Genomic DNA, 15,327 nt, shown 5'->3' with positions numbered 1-15,327 from the left:
TATATATATATATATATATAGTAATGGGACGTGGAGTATAATGTGGGAGTGGAGTCAAGGGAATTGTAATAGATATGTATGATATTGGGGGGAAAGTGGGGCGGTGGATTGGGGGAGGGGTGTTGTCACTTCGAGGGGTAAAAAGTATAACTAATGCACTGTGTTGTACAGCTGAAACTAATTCTAAAAAACGTGTATTTCACACACACACACAAAAAAAATCAAATGCAGTGGTGTATTATAATCTAACCATCTCCCAGACACAGAAATGTTTTGTGATCACAATGCCAAATTGTTGAATAAACCTTTCTCTTTTCCATTCATAAAGTATATGCCTTAAGTAGTCATTTCTATGAATCTAGGTAATGGAACATTCTTGAAGGTGTTGTCAACATCTAATATTGTTACTATAATATCATTTAAAAGAAAAAAGTATCAGATTACTTCAAAAGTAGATGGACTCTGCAGATCATTTTTAGTAGCTATTCTCAAAGTAAATTAATGAAAAGACTATCTAGTAAATCACTGTTACTAATGTAAGTACATATCTTTAATATTCTAGTCTTGTTTATATACTTACTTTAGAATAAATATTAAGATTAGTATTTGAGAAGCTCCCATTTAATTTCTAAACTGCTGATGGGGGAAAAAACAGGCAAAGAAATATTCTCAGGTAAAAATATCAAAAGAATCAAAAGTCTCTATTGTAATTCACTAACTTAATTTTTAAAACATTTTCACAAAAGCTCTATGGCATTTCTCTGTTATTAACTTAAAGTTTGCTCCTTATAACTATACTTTGGCTCTTATCACCAAGCCATCAGTTACTTATTCCACTCAGTTTCTTTTGAAAAAATAAAAACTAATAGTCAAAGTTTTAACTATTGGGTTGTTGGAAAAGTCATGATGCATTTTTGCAATGAAAAACAGAAAAAATATGTCATGACTTTTCTGACAACCCAATATATAGGCATGATTCGAAGAAAAGGAGTTCAGCCTCAGAAATGTATGAGTCCACGAACCCACTGCTACGAAAAATGTGGTCTGCAGCCCAGCAGCATCAGTCATCACCCAGACTTGATCACTGATGTACAACCCCAAAAGCCACCCCAGACCTAATGAATCAGAAAAAAATATCAGTAAGAATGACAACAGACCTCTCAGCAGCAAAGTATAAGTTAAAAGACAGTGGAATGAGAACTTCAATGTGTTAAAGAGACAATAACTATCAACCTAGGACTACATATTCAGCAAAAATGTCTTTCAAGAATGAGGGCCAAGTAAAGATATTTGCAAAGAACAGCTGTCAGAATTTGCCACCAACACATACTCACTAAAGGATGTTTAAAAATACATACTACAGACAGAAGGGTAGTGATCCTAGACAGTAGGTCAGAGGTACAAAAGAAAATGACGGGTCATGCACTTTCCAAATTTTCAGTATTAAAATATCTATTTTTTAAATAAAAATTATAGTGATTGAAAAAAAAATGGACAAAGAGATGTACATATGTGGGTAATTCTAAACATTGATTATACAGATCGATGCCTTGGGGAACTTTAAAAAAAGACACTAAAACACATGAAATGACTGCAGTTAATTGTTCAAAAAGAAGGCAAGATACTATTAACTCTAAACTTTGATAAGTATATGTGTCAAAGTTTCTTGTATGGACCACTGCAGTAACAGAAAGAGTATAACTTCCAAAATAGCAGATAGAGAGAAATCGATAAGAAAAAATTCAGTCAGGGCCGGCCGAGTGGCTCAGTTGGTTAAGAGCACAAGCTCTGAGCAACAGGGTCGCCAGTTCAATTCCCATATGGGCCAGTGAGCTTCGCCCGAGCTGAGCCGCCAACAGGTGGCAGGATGGCTCAGCTGGTGAAAGCACGTGCTCCTGACAACAAGGTTGCCTGTTTGACTCCCGCATGGGATGGTGGGCTACGCCGACCCACAACTAAGACCGAACATGACACCTTGAGCTGAGCATCCGCGAGCTGCAGTCGGGCGGCCAGATGGAAATTGGACTTGGAGCTGAGCTAGCTGCGCCCTCCACAACTAAGACTGAAGAATAACTTGGCTGTTCCCCTTCCCCAATTCCCCAACACTGTTCCCCTTCCCCAATTTCCCAATAAAATCTTTTTAAAAAATTAAAGAAAAAATTCAGTCAATATGAAAGATGACAACAAGGATAGAAAGACAGAAATGATTACTGAAATAAGTCCTAATATCTTAGTAATTACTGTTAATGTAAGTGGATTAATTTCTCCAGATAAAGACAAATAGTCAGGCTCACCAACACTTCCACCTCCATCCCTAACTCTCCTATGTTATCACAGTGTCACACATTCTCCTTTGTAGTACTTATCACAATTATGTTCCAATATTTATTTGCATGATTACATTAATATATATTAATCACTGAAAATATGTTTTTCCTCTACTAGACTATACATTCCATGTTGGAAAGGACTACGTCTATTTTGAACTACCATTGTATTGCCAGTACCTAGCACAGTTCTTAACACACAGGAAGTTCTCAAAATCTTGTTAAAGGAGGCACAAAGGAAGGAGAGAGGGAAGAAGGGAAGAAACTGGATAAGCATCAAATGTACCTTCTAGGCTTAAATTTTCTGTGATTATTTTATTTTGAGATGGGAAGTCCTTATCAATAAGCAGTTACAGTTTTCTGATCCATAAGCTATTAATAGCGGCATTTCATGTCTTTTTTTGTTCTGTTTTTAAGATTTTATTGGGGAATTGGGGGAGGCAAACAGCGTTGGCGAATTGGGAAAGGGGAACAGACAAGTTGCCCTTCAGTCTAGTTGTGGAGGACGTCGATTCATTTACCCATAATAATATTATCATTGCGCTCTTCCCTGGTGAGGTAGTCACTCTCCGGCCATTGGATGGCCGCTCACGGTGGCTCATGGCAGCTCACACCAGCTGCCAGCCACTCACGATAGTTTACAGCAGCCCACTGCAGCCTCAATGCAGCCTACGTCATCACCGGTCACTCACAGCAGCCCAGCTCCAGGTTGAGCTGTTGTTCACCATCTTAGCTGTAGAGGGCGCAGCATCACTGGCCCTCATATGGGATCCGAACTGAGGCCCTGCTCCTCAGAGCTGGAGTCCCAAGCCAACTCCTAACCAATGCACCACTCAGCCAGGCCTGAATTTCATGTCTTATACAGGTAACTATATGTCTTTTCATACTAAAACGTGACCTTCATTTTATCTTAAAAATTTCTTGAACAGTCAGTTTAAAACTCTATTCATGGAACATACCTTGGGAAAAATACATTTACATTTGAAAACTACTTAGTTTTGTCCAATCATAACTATTTTTATAACTTGTTTAAACTGTTTTGTGATACCTTTTAATAATTATTTATTTTTAGAATTATTAACTCCAATTTAGAGAGGACAACTGAAGTACTGAGAAGTAACAAGTATTGTTTTGCAGACTGCAATGAAAGCACCTGTAGTTAGTACGGGTTGCTCACTGGGCACAGAATCTTAGAAAGAAGGCTGCCCTTAGGTGGCTTGCCAGACTAGTAGACGCCCTCCCAATCTCTTCTCCCCTTCTTTCACAGTAATAGCCTGATCTGGTTACATAAATGCCCAGCTACGGATAATATATCCCAGCGTTGCTTGCAGCTAGGTCATGTCTTATTTTTGGCTACTGGGATTTAAGTAAAAGCTATGTGTACAATTTCCATTTCACATCCTTAAAAAAATAAAGTTGCTTGTCTTCCAGGTGCCACTTCTCCCTGCTATCAGGCCAGAACACAAACATGGTGCTGGTGCATTCTCTCCAACCATGCAGATGAGGATAAAGGAAGCAGCCCCTTTAGTAGCACTGAAGGAATCCACATATTTAGGATGGCAGAGCTGCCCCCACCAGCTCTGGGTGGCCTATGAGTGGCCTCACATAACGAAGAGTGCCAACCCTTGCTGGACTGCTAACGTGAAAAAATAAACTATCTTAAGTATGCATTTTTGCATTTCTGTTACAGTAGCTTTATCTATACCATAACAAACACAGAGCACAAAGTAAATATTAACACAAAAGCGAAAATATTGGGTTGTCAGAAAAGTCATGACATATTTTTTCTGTTTTTCGTTGCAAAAATGTGTCATGACTTTTCCGACAACCAAATAAATATATCAGAGAATCCTACTTTAATCCTACCTTAAAAAGGAAGAGAAAAAAAGACTCCTAGACCAGCAGTTCTAGGTCAAGGGTGGGATAATTAAAACTGAGGCTTCAACAAAGGACTATTCAAGAACCAAACCCTTCTCTTTAAGTATAGTTGGAAGAATCACACAGTCACCACCTGGAGACTTCTTTTTAGTCGTGAATGTTACCTCTTCTGTGAGGTTGGACTTGCCAGGCTGTCTTCATGAATAGATATTAAGTACTCAAATCATTCTACGATCATAATTTAGTGTCCTCTAAAGGAAAGAAATACGAGGCCTAAGTATAGGAGTATTCAACTCAATGACAATTATATTTCCACACTGAATATTAATAAATTGGATTCTGATTTTGTGTCAGTCTCCTATGAGTTGAGTTGGTATGAATCAGCCATTCAACTTTAGGGCATTTATAAGATCTTATCTCCAGTCCAGGAAGATTGAGAGCTCACTAAAAAAGGGCCTCATTCTGATGCGTCCCATCTGGTCTTCCATAGGTGACTCCATAAGTGCTTCTTTTTTTCCAACCTATAATGCTTCCACTTTTGCAACCCTTAAGCCTTCTATTGTTAGTCAACACAAATATCAGCACGTATTACTGCTTTACCATCTCTGCACATGGAACCACAAGCCATGTAATTTTAACAGCTCAAGGTTAATAAAAGAAAGAAGTAAGCTCAAGCTTATTTTTACTAATAATTTGATATTGTATTTCCTCAAGCATTTGTTGGCCCCCACAGATTTCCCTGAGAAATAATTCTCCCTTGGAAGTTGCAACCGCAAAGAGGCATTTCTAAACTTTTAAAAGTTTGTCAAGAGCAAGTGAAGTGTTATCTTTGCTTAATTTTTATTTTGCTTCAAGTAAAATGGGTTAACCATTTATAGCTCTTTAAGAATTCTTTTTTTTAAAGATGTTATTGAGGAACTGGGGGAGGGGAACAGCGTTGGGAAATCGGGGAAGGAGAACAGATAAGTTGCTGTCCTTTTGTTCTTCAGTCTAGTGGTGGAGGACGTCGCTTCACTGGCCCATGTTGGTATTATCATTTGTGCCTTTCCCAGGTGAGGAAGTTGCTCACCGGCCATTGGACGGCCGCTCACAGCAGCTCACGAAAGCACTCGCCCGTTGCAGGCCAACCCCACTGCAGCCTAATCTGTCGCCAGCAACTCATGGCAGTCCAGCTCCAGGTCAAGCTGTTTTTCACCATCTTAGCTGTAGGGGGCGCAGCGTCACTGGCCCTCATGTGGGATCCGAATCAGGGCCCTGCTGCTCAGAGCTGGCGTCCCAAGTCAACTATTAACCAACGCATCACTCAGCTGGCCCTCTTTAAGAATTTTTATCAAGGCTCCAGAAGTCCTACTAAAAGCCGTTGGGGCTGAGAAGAGGAGAAAGCAGTGAATTATGCTGCTAGGGCTCATACATTATTTCTACCGGTATCCCTTTATGAACACTAATACATATATCTGCCCCAACGGTATGGGGTGGGCAGGGAAAACTGTGGCCTCTTCCTTCCTGGCAAGATTCAAAGTAATCTGATAAAACAAATATATTACCCATGTAGTTAAACATAACAACATCATAGTGCAAAACGCACATTAACAACTTTAATACTTGATGCTTTCTTAGTTAAGTTAGCTACCCAGTATATTTAAAGTTGGTCCCGGAAAGATTGATATTAACAAAACAGCTTTAATGGCAATCTTTAACTTCTTTCTTGGCCAGCCCATCTTTAAAATGTTCTGATGAACATCTATCATAACGTGCAACAAAAGCTAAAAAAGATATTAAATGCCACTGAATCTTCACCAGCCAATATTTTATACAATTGCCCTTGATCCTTCATATTAGGTGTGGAGGGAGAGGGGTACCTGTACTTGTTAAAAACAGCTCATTGGAGATCTCTCAAAAATCCAGTACCCTTCACTCTCCAAATATATTTGATTCCTGAATTCAGATGGAGAAAGTCTAAATGGCAAGAGAGACTTGTATCATTCGCTAACCAATACAAACTCCCATCCATGTTATTCGCACCATTCACAAATAAGAGACTTGTGCTGGAAAGAAGGGTACCGGCTTTATCTCAATTCTGGAGGATTGTAACATTCCAAAACAGCCTGAGGGCCAGCCGAGTGGCTCAGTTGGTTAAGAGTTGGCTTGACCGGAGCTCTGAGCAACAGGGCTGCCGGTTCGATTCCCACATGGGCCAGTGACGCTGCGCCCGAGCTGAGCTGTCATTGATCTGCCAACAGGTGGCAGGATGGCTCAGCTGGTGTAACAAGATTGCTTGTTCAATAATGGGCTACACCCACCAGCACTAAGACTGAACTTGGCACCTTGAGCTGAGCTGCCACCGGGATGACTCAGTGGAGACCATGCACTGTTAACAACAAGGCTGCTGGTTCGACTCCCACATGGGATGGTGGCTACGCCCACCCACAACTAAGATTGAACACAGCACCTTGAGCTTAGAGGTCACGAGCTGCTGACGGGAAAGCCAGATGGCGACTGGCGCCCTCCACAATGAAGACTGAAGAACAACTTGGCTGGTCCCCTTCCCCAATTCCCCAACACTGACTGTTCCCCTCCCCCAATTCCCCAATAAAATCTTTAAAATAAAAATATATAAAACAGCCTGACATTTTAACCTTACTTAAAAACTGCTTTCAGCCCATCAACCCACTCATAACTCTTCAGTGCCTCCCCACTACCTACAGAATAATATCCAAACTCTTTACACTAGTATTTCAGTCTTTTACAATCTAATATAGTAGAGAAAACACTAGGCAATAAGGGTTACATAAGTACTATGAATTAGTCTATATTTTGCCCTGGACTTATGAACCAAGTTATAAAATCTGACAGCTGGAAAGAAACTATTAATCTTAAATGAGAATATCACCACCTACTGTGCCTGACCCTAGGGTTGCTTTAAGGTCTAAATAAGAACAAATATGAAAGCCCTCTAAAAATTATCAATCATTCTACAAATACAAGAGGTCAGTTTTACTATCTAGTATTACTCCCAGACAAAAGTCAATAGTTATTGCACCAGAACTTCCCAGAGTACAGAGACCCTGTCAGGCTTGGGTACACAAACAAGCAAGCTGTGACTTTCAAAGTGAACTAGTTGATTATTTGGAAGGCGAGGTCAGAAAGCCAAAGAGACCAGCTACTCTGAGCTCTTTCATCCTTTATAATCTGATATATGGCCAACTATCCTATGAATAGTATCTGGCACCAAGAGGCAGTCAGTATATATTTGCTGAATGACTAAGTTTCTAAAATATACTTGGATGATGATAAAAAGGATAATATGCACAAAAGATGACCCATCTCTGGTGTCAATGACAGATGCTTTCAACTACCAGTACCATTTTTTTTTTCATTTTTTAAAACACACTAACACCCCCTACCCCCACCCCCGGTAAAACAATGAAAGAAATTACAAGGGAAAAAGTATGCTTGAGTGTGCCAAGAAAAACTCAGGTCCTGATGGTAAAATATACTCTATAAGAAATGAGGGCTTTAGCCTAAGCATTTTTCGTTGTCCTCCAAACATTCTTTCCTCCTCATCCTCCCAATAAAACTGTGGATTCTCTGGGGAAATTACTCAGCCTTCTGCTCTCAAGCTGGTGTTTTAAGTAAAGTTAATCCCACTCCAGCTCATATCCCTCCTAATCTATTGTTCAAGGGCAAGAGAATATCCCAGACCTAAATTCATCAATATATTCCAGTCACAGAACCCTGGCCTCTGATGAAAGGATGCAGAGGCAACTTAAGTTTGTCAAATCATAATGAATCTCCAGTCTTAGAGCTTAGGTACAGACTGGCAAATTGGCAGCCGTTTGAATCAAAAAGGAGGATTGTTGCATTACAGCCGATTCCAATACCACCCCCCCTGCATTAGCCTCTAACCCTATTAGTTAGGAGGGAGTGCCTTGGTATGACTTGAGGCAGTAATCTCTCTGAGGGAGTGTCTCGGTATGACCTGAGGCCGGTAAAGCTCTCTGGGGAGTGTCTCAGGTGACTGGGACCTATTGGAATGATAATAGTTATCTCCCCTGGGAGGACACAGTAACAAGTGTTCTGGGGCTATGTGGCAGGATGTGTGAAGGCATAGCATTTGTTGGAACACAATGGGATATGTTAATGGTAAGAGGCCTTAAGGCACACAAATCACCCAAGGCTGCTAATTGATTGACAGCAGTTTTACTTCTTTGAAAATTCTCAATAAAAGCCATGCACTGACCCGATTCAGGGCTCAGTCTTCTGTGGCTGAGTCCCTTGGTCTCGCTCTTATCTTACTTTTGTCTCTTTGACTTGATTCAATCTGCGTTGCCCCCTCTCGAGACCTATTTGCCCTTGCCACGCTGGACGTGACAGAGGATAATCTGGAAAGGGAAGAAGGTGGGAGAGAGGAATGACTGTGGCCCAGCCCACTGTGTTAACTGTTTAAGACAATTTAAGTTGGCTTGAAACACACAGGTCATGAAATACACAGACCTTCCCTGGGATAGAGAGCTAAAGTTTTTAGGAGGATAAAAAGTTCATATTTGTGTTTCAGAAAAATACCTTTCAGAACTGGATCGATAATAGACTGTGAAAAAAATGGATTACTGATGGCAAGGCTAGAAGCAAAAAGACAAGCTATGAGATATTATAATAGCCAAGTGAGGACTAATGAGAGCCCAAATGAGGGAAATGGTAGCAAGAATAAGAATGGGACAGAATAAGGAAGTAATAAGGAGGGAGAGCAAAAATCAATAAAGGCATGGAGATGGAATAAAGGAGGAGATTAAGGTGGCAAGAGAAACAGATGCATCTACAAGTAGGTGGAGAGTCTAGATAGATGGTAAAAAGAGACTAGAGTATGGGCAAATTTGGGAAGGGAGTTAATGGATTCAGGTTTAGAACATTAAGTTTTATTGAAGAAAGAGAGGAAACCCCAGAAGACTATATAGCAATTAGTCTGCTTAAAGTATTTCTTTCATATCATGATCCCTCTAGAAACCAGGACAAGTCAGTCTTCATTCTCTGTTAAGATGGATAAGCATCTTTCTTATCTTTCTAGAAATGTTTGTAGATATTAAAGGTTAAGTAATCGGGCCGGCCGAGTGGCGCGATGGTTAAGAACTCGCTTGGGATGCCAGAGGGCCCCGGTTCGGATCCCACATATGAGGGCCAGTGGCACTGCCCTCTACAGCTAAGATGCTGAACAACAGCTCAACCTGGAGCTGGGCTGCCATGAGTTGCTGGCGACGGCATAGGCTGCAGCCCCTGCTGCAGTGGGTTGCCATGGGCTACCGTGTGTAGCCAGCAGCCAGCGTGAGCGGCCAGCAGCCAGCGTGAGCGGCCAGCAGCCGCAGTGAGCGGCCGTCCAGAAGCCGGCGACTGATCTGCCTCGCCTGGGAAGAGCACAATGATGGTGCCAACTTGGGCCAGTGAAGCAGCGTCCTCCACAACTAGATTGAAGGACTAAACGACAGCAACTTGTCTGTTCCCCTTCCCCCAATTCCCCAGCGCTGTTCCCATCCCCCCAATTACCCAATAAAAAAAAATCTTAAAAAAAAAAGAGGTTAAGTAATCATTTAACTTTTTTTAGGATAAGTGATTAAACTGCCTTTTAAAACAAACATACAAACCTCTACCTCACATCATAATAAAAAAATTAATTTTAAATGGATCACAGTTACAAAAGCTAAAGCCATAAAGCTTCTGAAGAAAATGTAAAAGAATGTCTTTATAACTTTGTGGTAGGCAGAGAGGTCTTAAAACACAGAAAGTACGAACCATAAGAGAAAAAAAATGACAAATTACACTTCATCAAAATTAAAACTCCCGTTCATGAAAATACCCTGTTGGAGTAGAAACTGTTCCATGGCAGTCATTGCTAATGAAGCCTCAAGCTAGGTCCAGCTAGATCCGAGGCAGAGATTGCTTCCCATAAATCCCCTCAGAGACTGATTGACAGACCCCTCCCCTATGCCCCAGGCATGCTGGTTCCTAGAACAGGACTTTGCTCTGCTCCGGGCAAGCATGTAAGGCATTTTCCCCATATCTGGGATGAGTCATACCCCTGTACCCCTATCCATCCCGCCTTGTTCCATATAATTCTTTAGCAACTGCCATGTGGTATGGAGGATATCCACATTGTCGTGAAGCTGCCCAAGACACCTGGTATGTAAGTTCCCTTAAATAGGCTTGTGATGTAATGCTGGAGTTGGCAGCTTCTTTCTTTGGTCTCTTGGCCCCAGGATGTCTTACGAGCAATACCATTAAGAAAATGAGTAAGGGGGCTGGCTGAGTGGCTCAGTTGTTAAGAGCAGGAGCTCTCAGCAACAGGGTCGTGGATTCAATTCCCACATGGGCCAGTGAGCTGCACCTGAGCTGAGCTGCCACTGAGCTGCCAACAGGTGGCAGGATGGCTCAGCTGGTGAGAGCACATGCTCCTAACAAGGTTGCGGATTTGACTCCTGCATTGGATGGTGGGCTATGCCCACCTGCAACTAAGATTGAACAAGGCACCTTGAGATGAGCAGTCATGAGCTGCCGCCGGGCAGCTGGATGGTGACTGGACTTGGAGCTGAGCTAGCTGCACCCTCCACAACTAAGATTGAAGGACAACTTGCCTGTTCCCCTTCCCCAATTCCCCAATAAAAAAATCTTTAAAAAAAAAAATAAAACGAGTAGGCAAGCCACACACTGGGAGAAAATACTCACAAGTATATACTTAACGAAGGACTGATATCCAAAATATAGAGAGTTCTTACAAACCAATAAAAAAAGACAAAACCCAATTTTTAAAAGTGGGCAGTAAATAGCACTTCACAGAACAAGATATATAATTGGCCAATAAGCAAATATAAACTGTTCTGCGTCATTAGTCATAAGGAAATGCAAACTAAAGCCACTATGAGCTACCACTACCCATCCACCAGAATGGCTAAAATTAAAGACTGACAACACCAAGTGTTAACAAGGATGTGAAGCAACTAGAACTTCATTCATTGCTGGTTGAAGAATCAAATGGCACAACTGCTTTGGAAAACTAGTTGGCAGTTTCTTACAAAGTTAAACATACATCTATCTACCCAATGACAAGCAATTCTACTCCTCGGTTACTCAAGAGAAATAAAAACATGTGCCCACAAAAAGTCTTGTGCAAGAATGTTCAGAGCAGCAACTGGAAACAATCCTAATGCCTATCATCTGGCAAATGGGTAAACAAATTGTGGTATATTCATACAATAAAATACTCAGCAATATAAAGGAACAAGTTACTAATACACTCTAACAACATAAAGGTTTATGCTAAGTGAAAGAAACCTGATACAAAAGAATATATGCAGTATAATTCCACTTATACGAATAGGTAAAACTTACCTGTGGGGTGGGGATGTGTGTGGTTGAGAACTAACTGGGAAGAGGCACAGGGAAACTTTTCGAGGTTCTGGAATGTTCTCTAGGGGTGTGGGTTACACAAGTGTATGCATTGTCAACTCAATGAACTGTACACTTAATATCTGTGAATTTCACCATATGTAAATTATGCCTCAATACAAGGAAGTAAAACAAAGAAAAAAATGATCTCTAATATATAAATACATGAAATCAATAGGCTTTGTTACTGGACTGAAGAAAACCTTTATTATTACAAAACAAAAACAAAACACACAACTAACTTTAAAAAAGGAAAAACAGTGGAAACGGGACAGACTAAAACATCACTCAGACTACAACCACAAGACCTTATGTAAATCACCTAAGCTCTCTGAGCTTAGGTATCATCTATAAAATGGGAATAAGAAAAGTACCTCACCAGGAATATGTAAAAGTCAAGCTTATGCAAAACATCTAGCATAGTACCTGCCACACTGGACCTCAGTAAACAGTGGTGGTAGAAAACAATTAGAAAATGCATAAAGAATACCCATTTTACCTATCTGGCACAAAAGGCAATTATTTATTAGTTTAAGGAAGAGCCCTTCTAGTTGACTCTTATTTGAATATCTACCCATAACCCTACCCCTCCCCCCTGAAAACTGCCCGTTTCTGATAACTGACCCCATTCTATCCCATGGCTGGTGAGGTGAGAGTGGTGGGGGAAGAAGAGGTACTTCAATGCCTCTGCTCCCTCAGCTTAAAACTATTCATGAAAATCATGGTTTTGGATAACCAAATTCTATTTAAAGGAATGAAGGAAACTCACTGATTAAAAAAAAAAGTCTAAACTGTTTTATGAAATGAAAAAGAATTTTTAATAAAGATTATCAGTACTAAAGCCAGGTTTCCCGTTAATTAGGTTTACCTAAAGTGGCATTCTTACATCTGCTAAAAACTTTTCCAATTATCTTTCAAAAGCCCATATATTTCCAAATGCTAAAACATGCACCCAGTAACTACTTTCCACCAAGAGCAGGCTCCAAAAGTAGACAAAGCATGCAGAGCGCTCTCCTTTTATCACACCAATACCGTCTTGTTGGCTTGCAGCCAACAATAGGGCTCAAGTAGATTTATTTTTCCTGTAGATCACGCAGTACATTTGCCTAATGCAGTGCCCTACATTTTACAAATTACATTCATTGATGTACTTGCAAGTCTGCAGATTTGAACATTTTCAAGACATAAGATATTTGTATAAAGTAGTCTTGATCATTAATAAAAGCACTAATATTTTGAAGCCATCTACTATCCTTTGGCTATACAGTAATTTTAAATTTCTATAAAGAGATTTCCCGGCTTTTAGCAAAGTTAGGGTTGAGCCAAGACGCTGATGTTGTCTGCATTCACACTGCACAAGAACCCACACATACCAAAGATCTGGTTGAAAGCTTTCAAGGCCAAAAATTTCTATTGTGTGTCCTGTGATAGGCACTGACTAAAGAACTTGAAACTATAAATAGCACAGCAAACACCAAATGCCTGGGGGGGGGGATGTTTTGCTTAAAATGGCACATGACACAATTTAGACAAAGTGTCCATATTGTATTAAAATTTTGAATATAAATCAACAAAAAAGCCTCTGAAGATTAAGAATTCTCACTAAAAAGTTCTACAGTCCATTTTACTACTATTTTAAGGTATTTCCTCGTGATAAGAGTAGTAGTCACTGAAAAGTGGTTTGGGTGTAACCCTCCATCAAGATGTCACAAAACCTGAAATGCAAGGGAATCCGACTCAATGTTGGTGCAGTCTAGGGGTACCCACAATCAACCTGGAGAAGGCACAGGACAAGACTCCATCAGGTTTCTTCACTGCCCCTGATAATCATCGCTCCCCATACCAATACGATCTTAAAAGCGGTGTCTGCTTGGAAGGTAAAGGGACCACCTGTGAGTGGGCAGGAAAGTGAGTGGGTGTAAAATGGCTTCCCCAGGCCGACTACAAGGCAGTCAATCACAAGCAAATCCCTTCTTGGAGTAACGGCTTCACAACAAACGTGTGGGGTTTAACCATTACGAGTGTGATAAGAACCCCCAACCATTTCAACTCGGGATCCGAACGTGCGCTGGAGACTGCACAGCCAACGCGAGGCTAGACGGGAGCAGGGAAACGGGCATGCCGGGTCTGCAGCCCTGACCGCAGGGCTAACAAAACGTGCCCGGTCGCCCCACGACGCCGTCGGAATCCGTCAAAACATCAAGCCCACCCGCGTTAAGAAAGGAAAGGAAAACACGTGCTCCGCAAATAAGATCGGAGTTCTCCGGCCACCAAGAGCACTTTCACCGGAAACCGCGGGGTTCCGAGGCGGTCGCAGCCGGCTCTGCCCAGGGCTCTGAGGAGGGCCTCGGCCCACCCGCACCCCCGACATGCCCCCAACTCCGGGCCCCGAGCGGACCCCCGCCACAGGTCGGTCGAGCCGGGGCGGTCGCGGGCACGCCTGCCCAGAGAATTAAGTTTCTAATCATTTAACTTTAGGAGGATTAGCGCCGGCGTCACCCAACCCAAGGCCGAGCCAGGAGCCAACTTGGATCGGTGAAAAGCTACGCGAGGCCGCGGGCCGGGGTCCCAGAGTCCTGGCGCCCCCTCCCTGGTAGAGGCGCCCCTGGCGCGTCGCCGCAGCCCAACGCGCTCACCAGGTTCCAGACGCCGAGCAGGATGGTGCCGGTGCGGACATGGCAGCACAGGCAGCAGCTGTTGGAGTAGAACCGCGTCCAGGGGGCGACCATCTTCATCGCTCCGGCCGCGGGCGCTGTGGCGCGAGCGCGCACCCAAGTTTGCAGGAACCTCGGCCGCGTCACTCCCGGCCGCCGCGCGACTGCCTCCGGCTCCCCGACCGCTCCGGCTCAGGCCCGGTTCGTACCCGCTTGCCTGCTCGCCCTACAGCCCTCGCTCTGCTCCTCTGCCCAGAGCTTCGAGAGGCGGCGGCCGGACCCGGAGCTCCGAACGCGGCGCGAGAAGGAGGGGCAGGAGGGGGCGGGGCACGTGACCCGGCCGGTGACGTCACCGCGGGCTCCAGCCAGCTGCGGCCGCCGCCAGCCCAGTGTTAAGTAAATCTTGCACCACCGGCGGGTCCCAAAGACAGCCCGCCGTGGAGTTCCGGGTCTTCGTCTTCCTTGCCTCATTTGGTCACTCGTGTAACTCTATCACGGGGTTAAGGTTCTTTTACAGTCTAGCTGGCGGTGGTTTTCTCCCCTTCCACTTCTATCTTGCAGATAATCTGCTGGTGCAGTGCTATCATTGTTGGCATCTTACACACTGGAAGAGGGAAAACTGCAGGGTGTGATTCCAGTCAACTGCAGTACTTTGAACCGCTTTTGAGACCGCCAAGAGCAATTTGTCTCATCTTCCCAGCTCAATTACTGGGGTAGTAAGCTCTTCCCAGAAAATAGGATGTGGGTCAAGGACATCCTCACTGTGCTTCGGATAGCGTTTTTAATCAGGACTGCAACTCCAAAGAAACAGTCATCTATCCAATTACTCCCACAAGGTCTCTGCGATACACAACACAGAGCTGTAAGAGATGCTGAAAGATAGTTTGGGATTATTTCCTCCCAAGTGGTGTTTTGCCTGGAAGCGCCCTTGTCTTAGGTTAACCTCTGAGGAATAGAGTGAAGAAATGAAAATGGAGTCACTATAGTGAAGCTGCTAACTTAACTCCAATCAAGTAGGTCGAGTTATGAAGAAATTA

At 42.7% G+C, this 15,327-nt stretch overlaps 1 protein-coding gene across 1 annotated transcript in view; it reads right to left on the bottom strand.

The window, feature by feature from the left end:
* LAPTM4B (lysosomal protein transmembrane 4 beta) overlaps positions 1-14,679 on the bottom strand; it is a gene marked incomplete at its 5' end in the record, with an annotated part of 95,499 nt that extends 80,820 nt beyond the window's left edge. The window contains 2 exon segments of the mRNA XM_019642524.1: positions 14,273-14,436; positions 14,439-14,679. Of these exon segments, the coding sequence (XP_019498069.1) occupies positions 14,273-14,436; positions 14,439-14,679 (405 nt within the window).
* Positions 14,680-15,327: the final 648 nt, after the last annotated feature.

The sequence above is a fragment of the Hipposideros armiger genome, unplaced genomic scaffold (genome assembly GCF_001890085.2).
Source record: "Hipposideros armiger isolate ML-2016 unplaced genomic scaffold, ASM189008v1 scaffold_70, whole genome shotgun sequence".
In the NCBI taxonomy this organism is placed as follows: Eukaryota; Metazoa; Chordata; class Mammalia; order Chiroptera; family Hipposideridae; genus Hipposideros; species Hipposideros armiger.
This window is presented reverse-complemented; position numbering and strand designations above follow the sequence as displayed.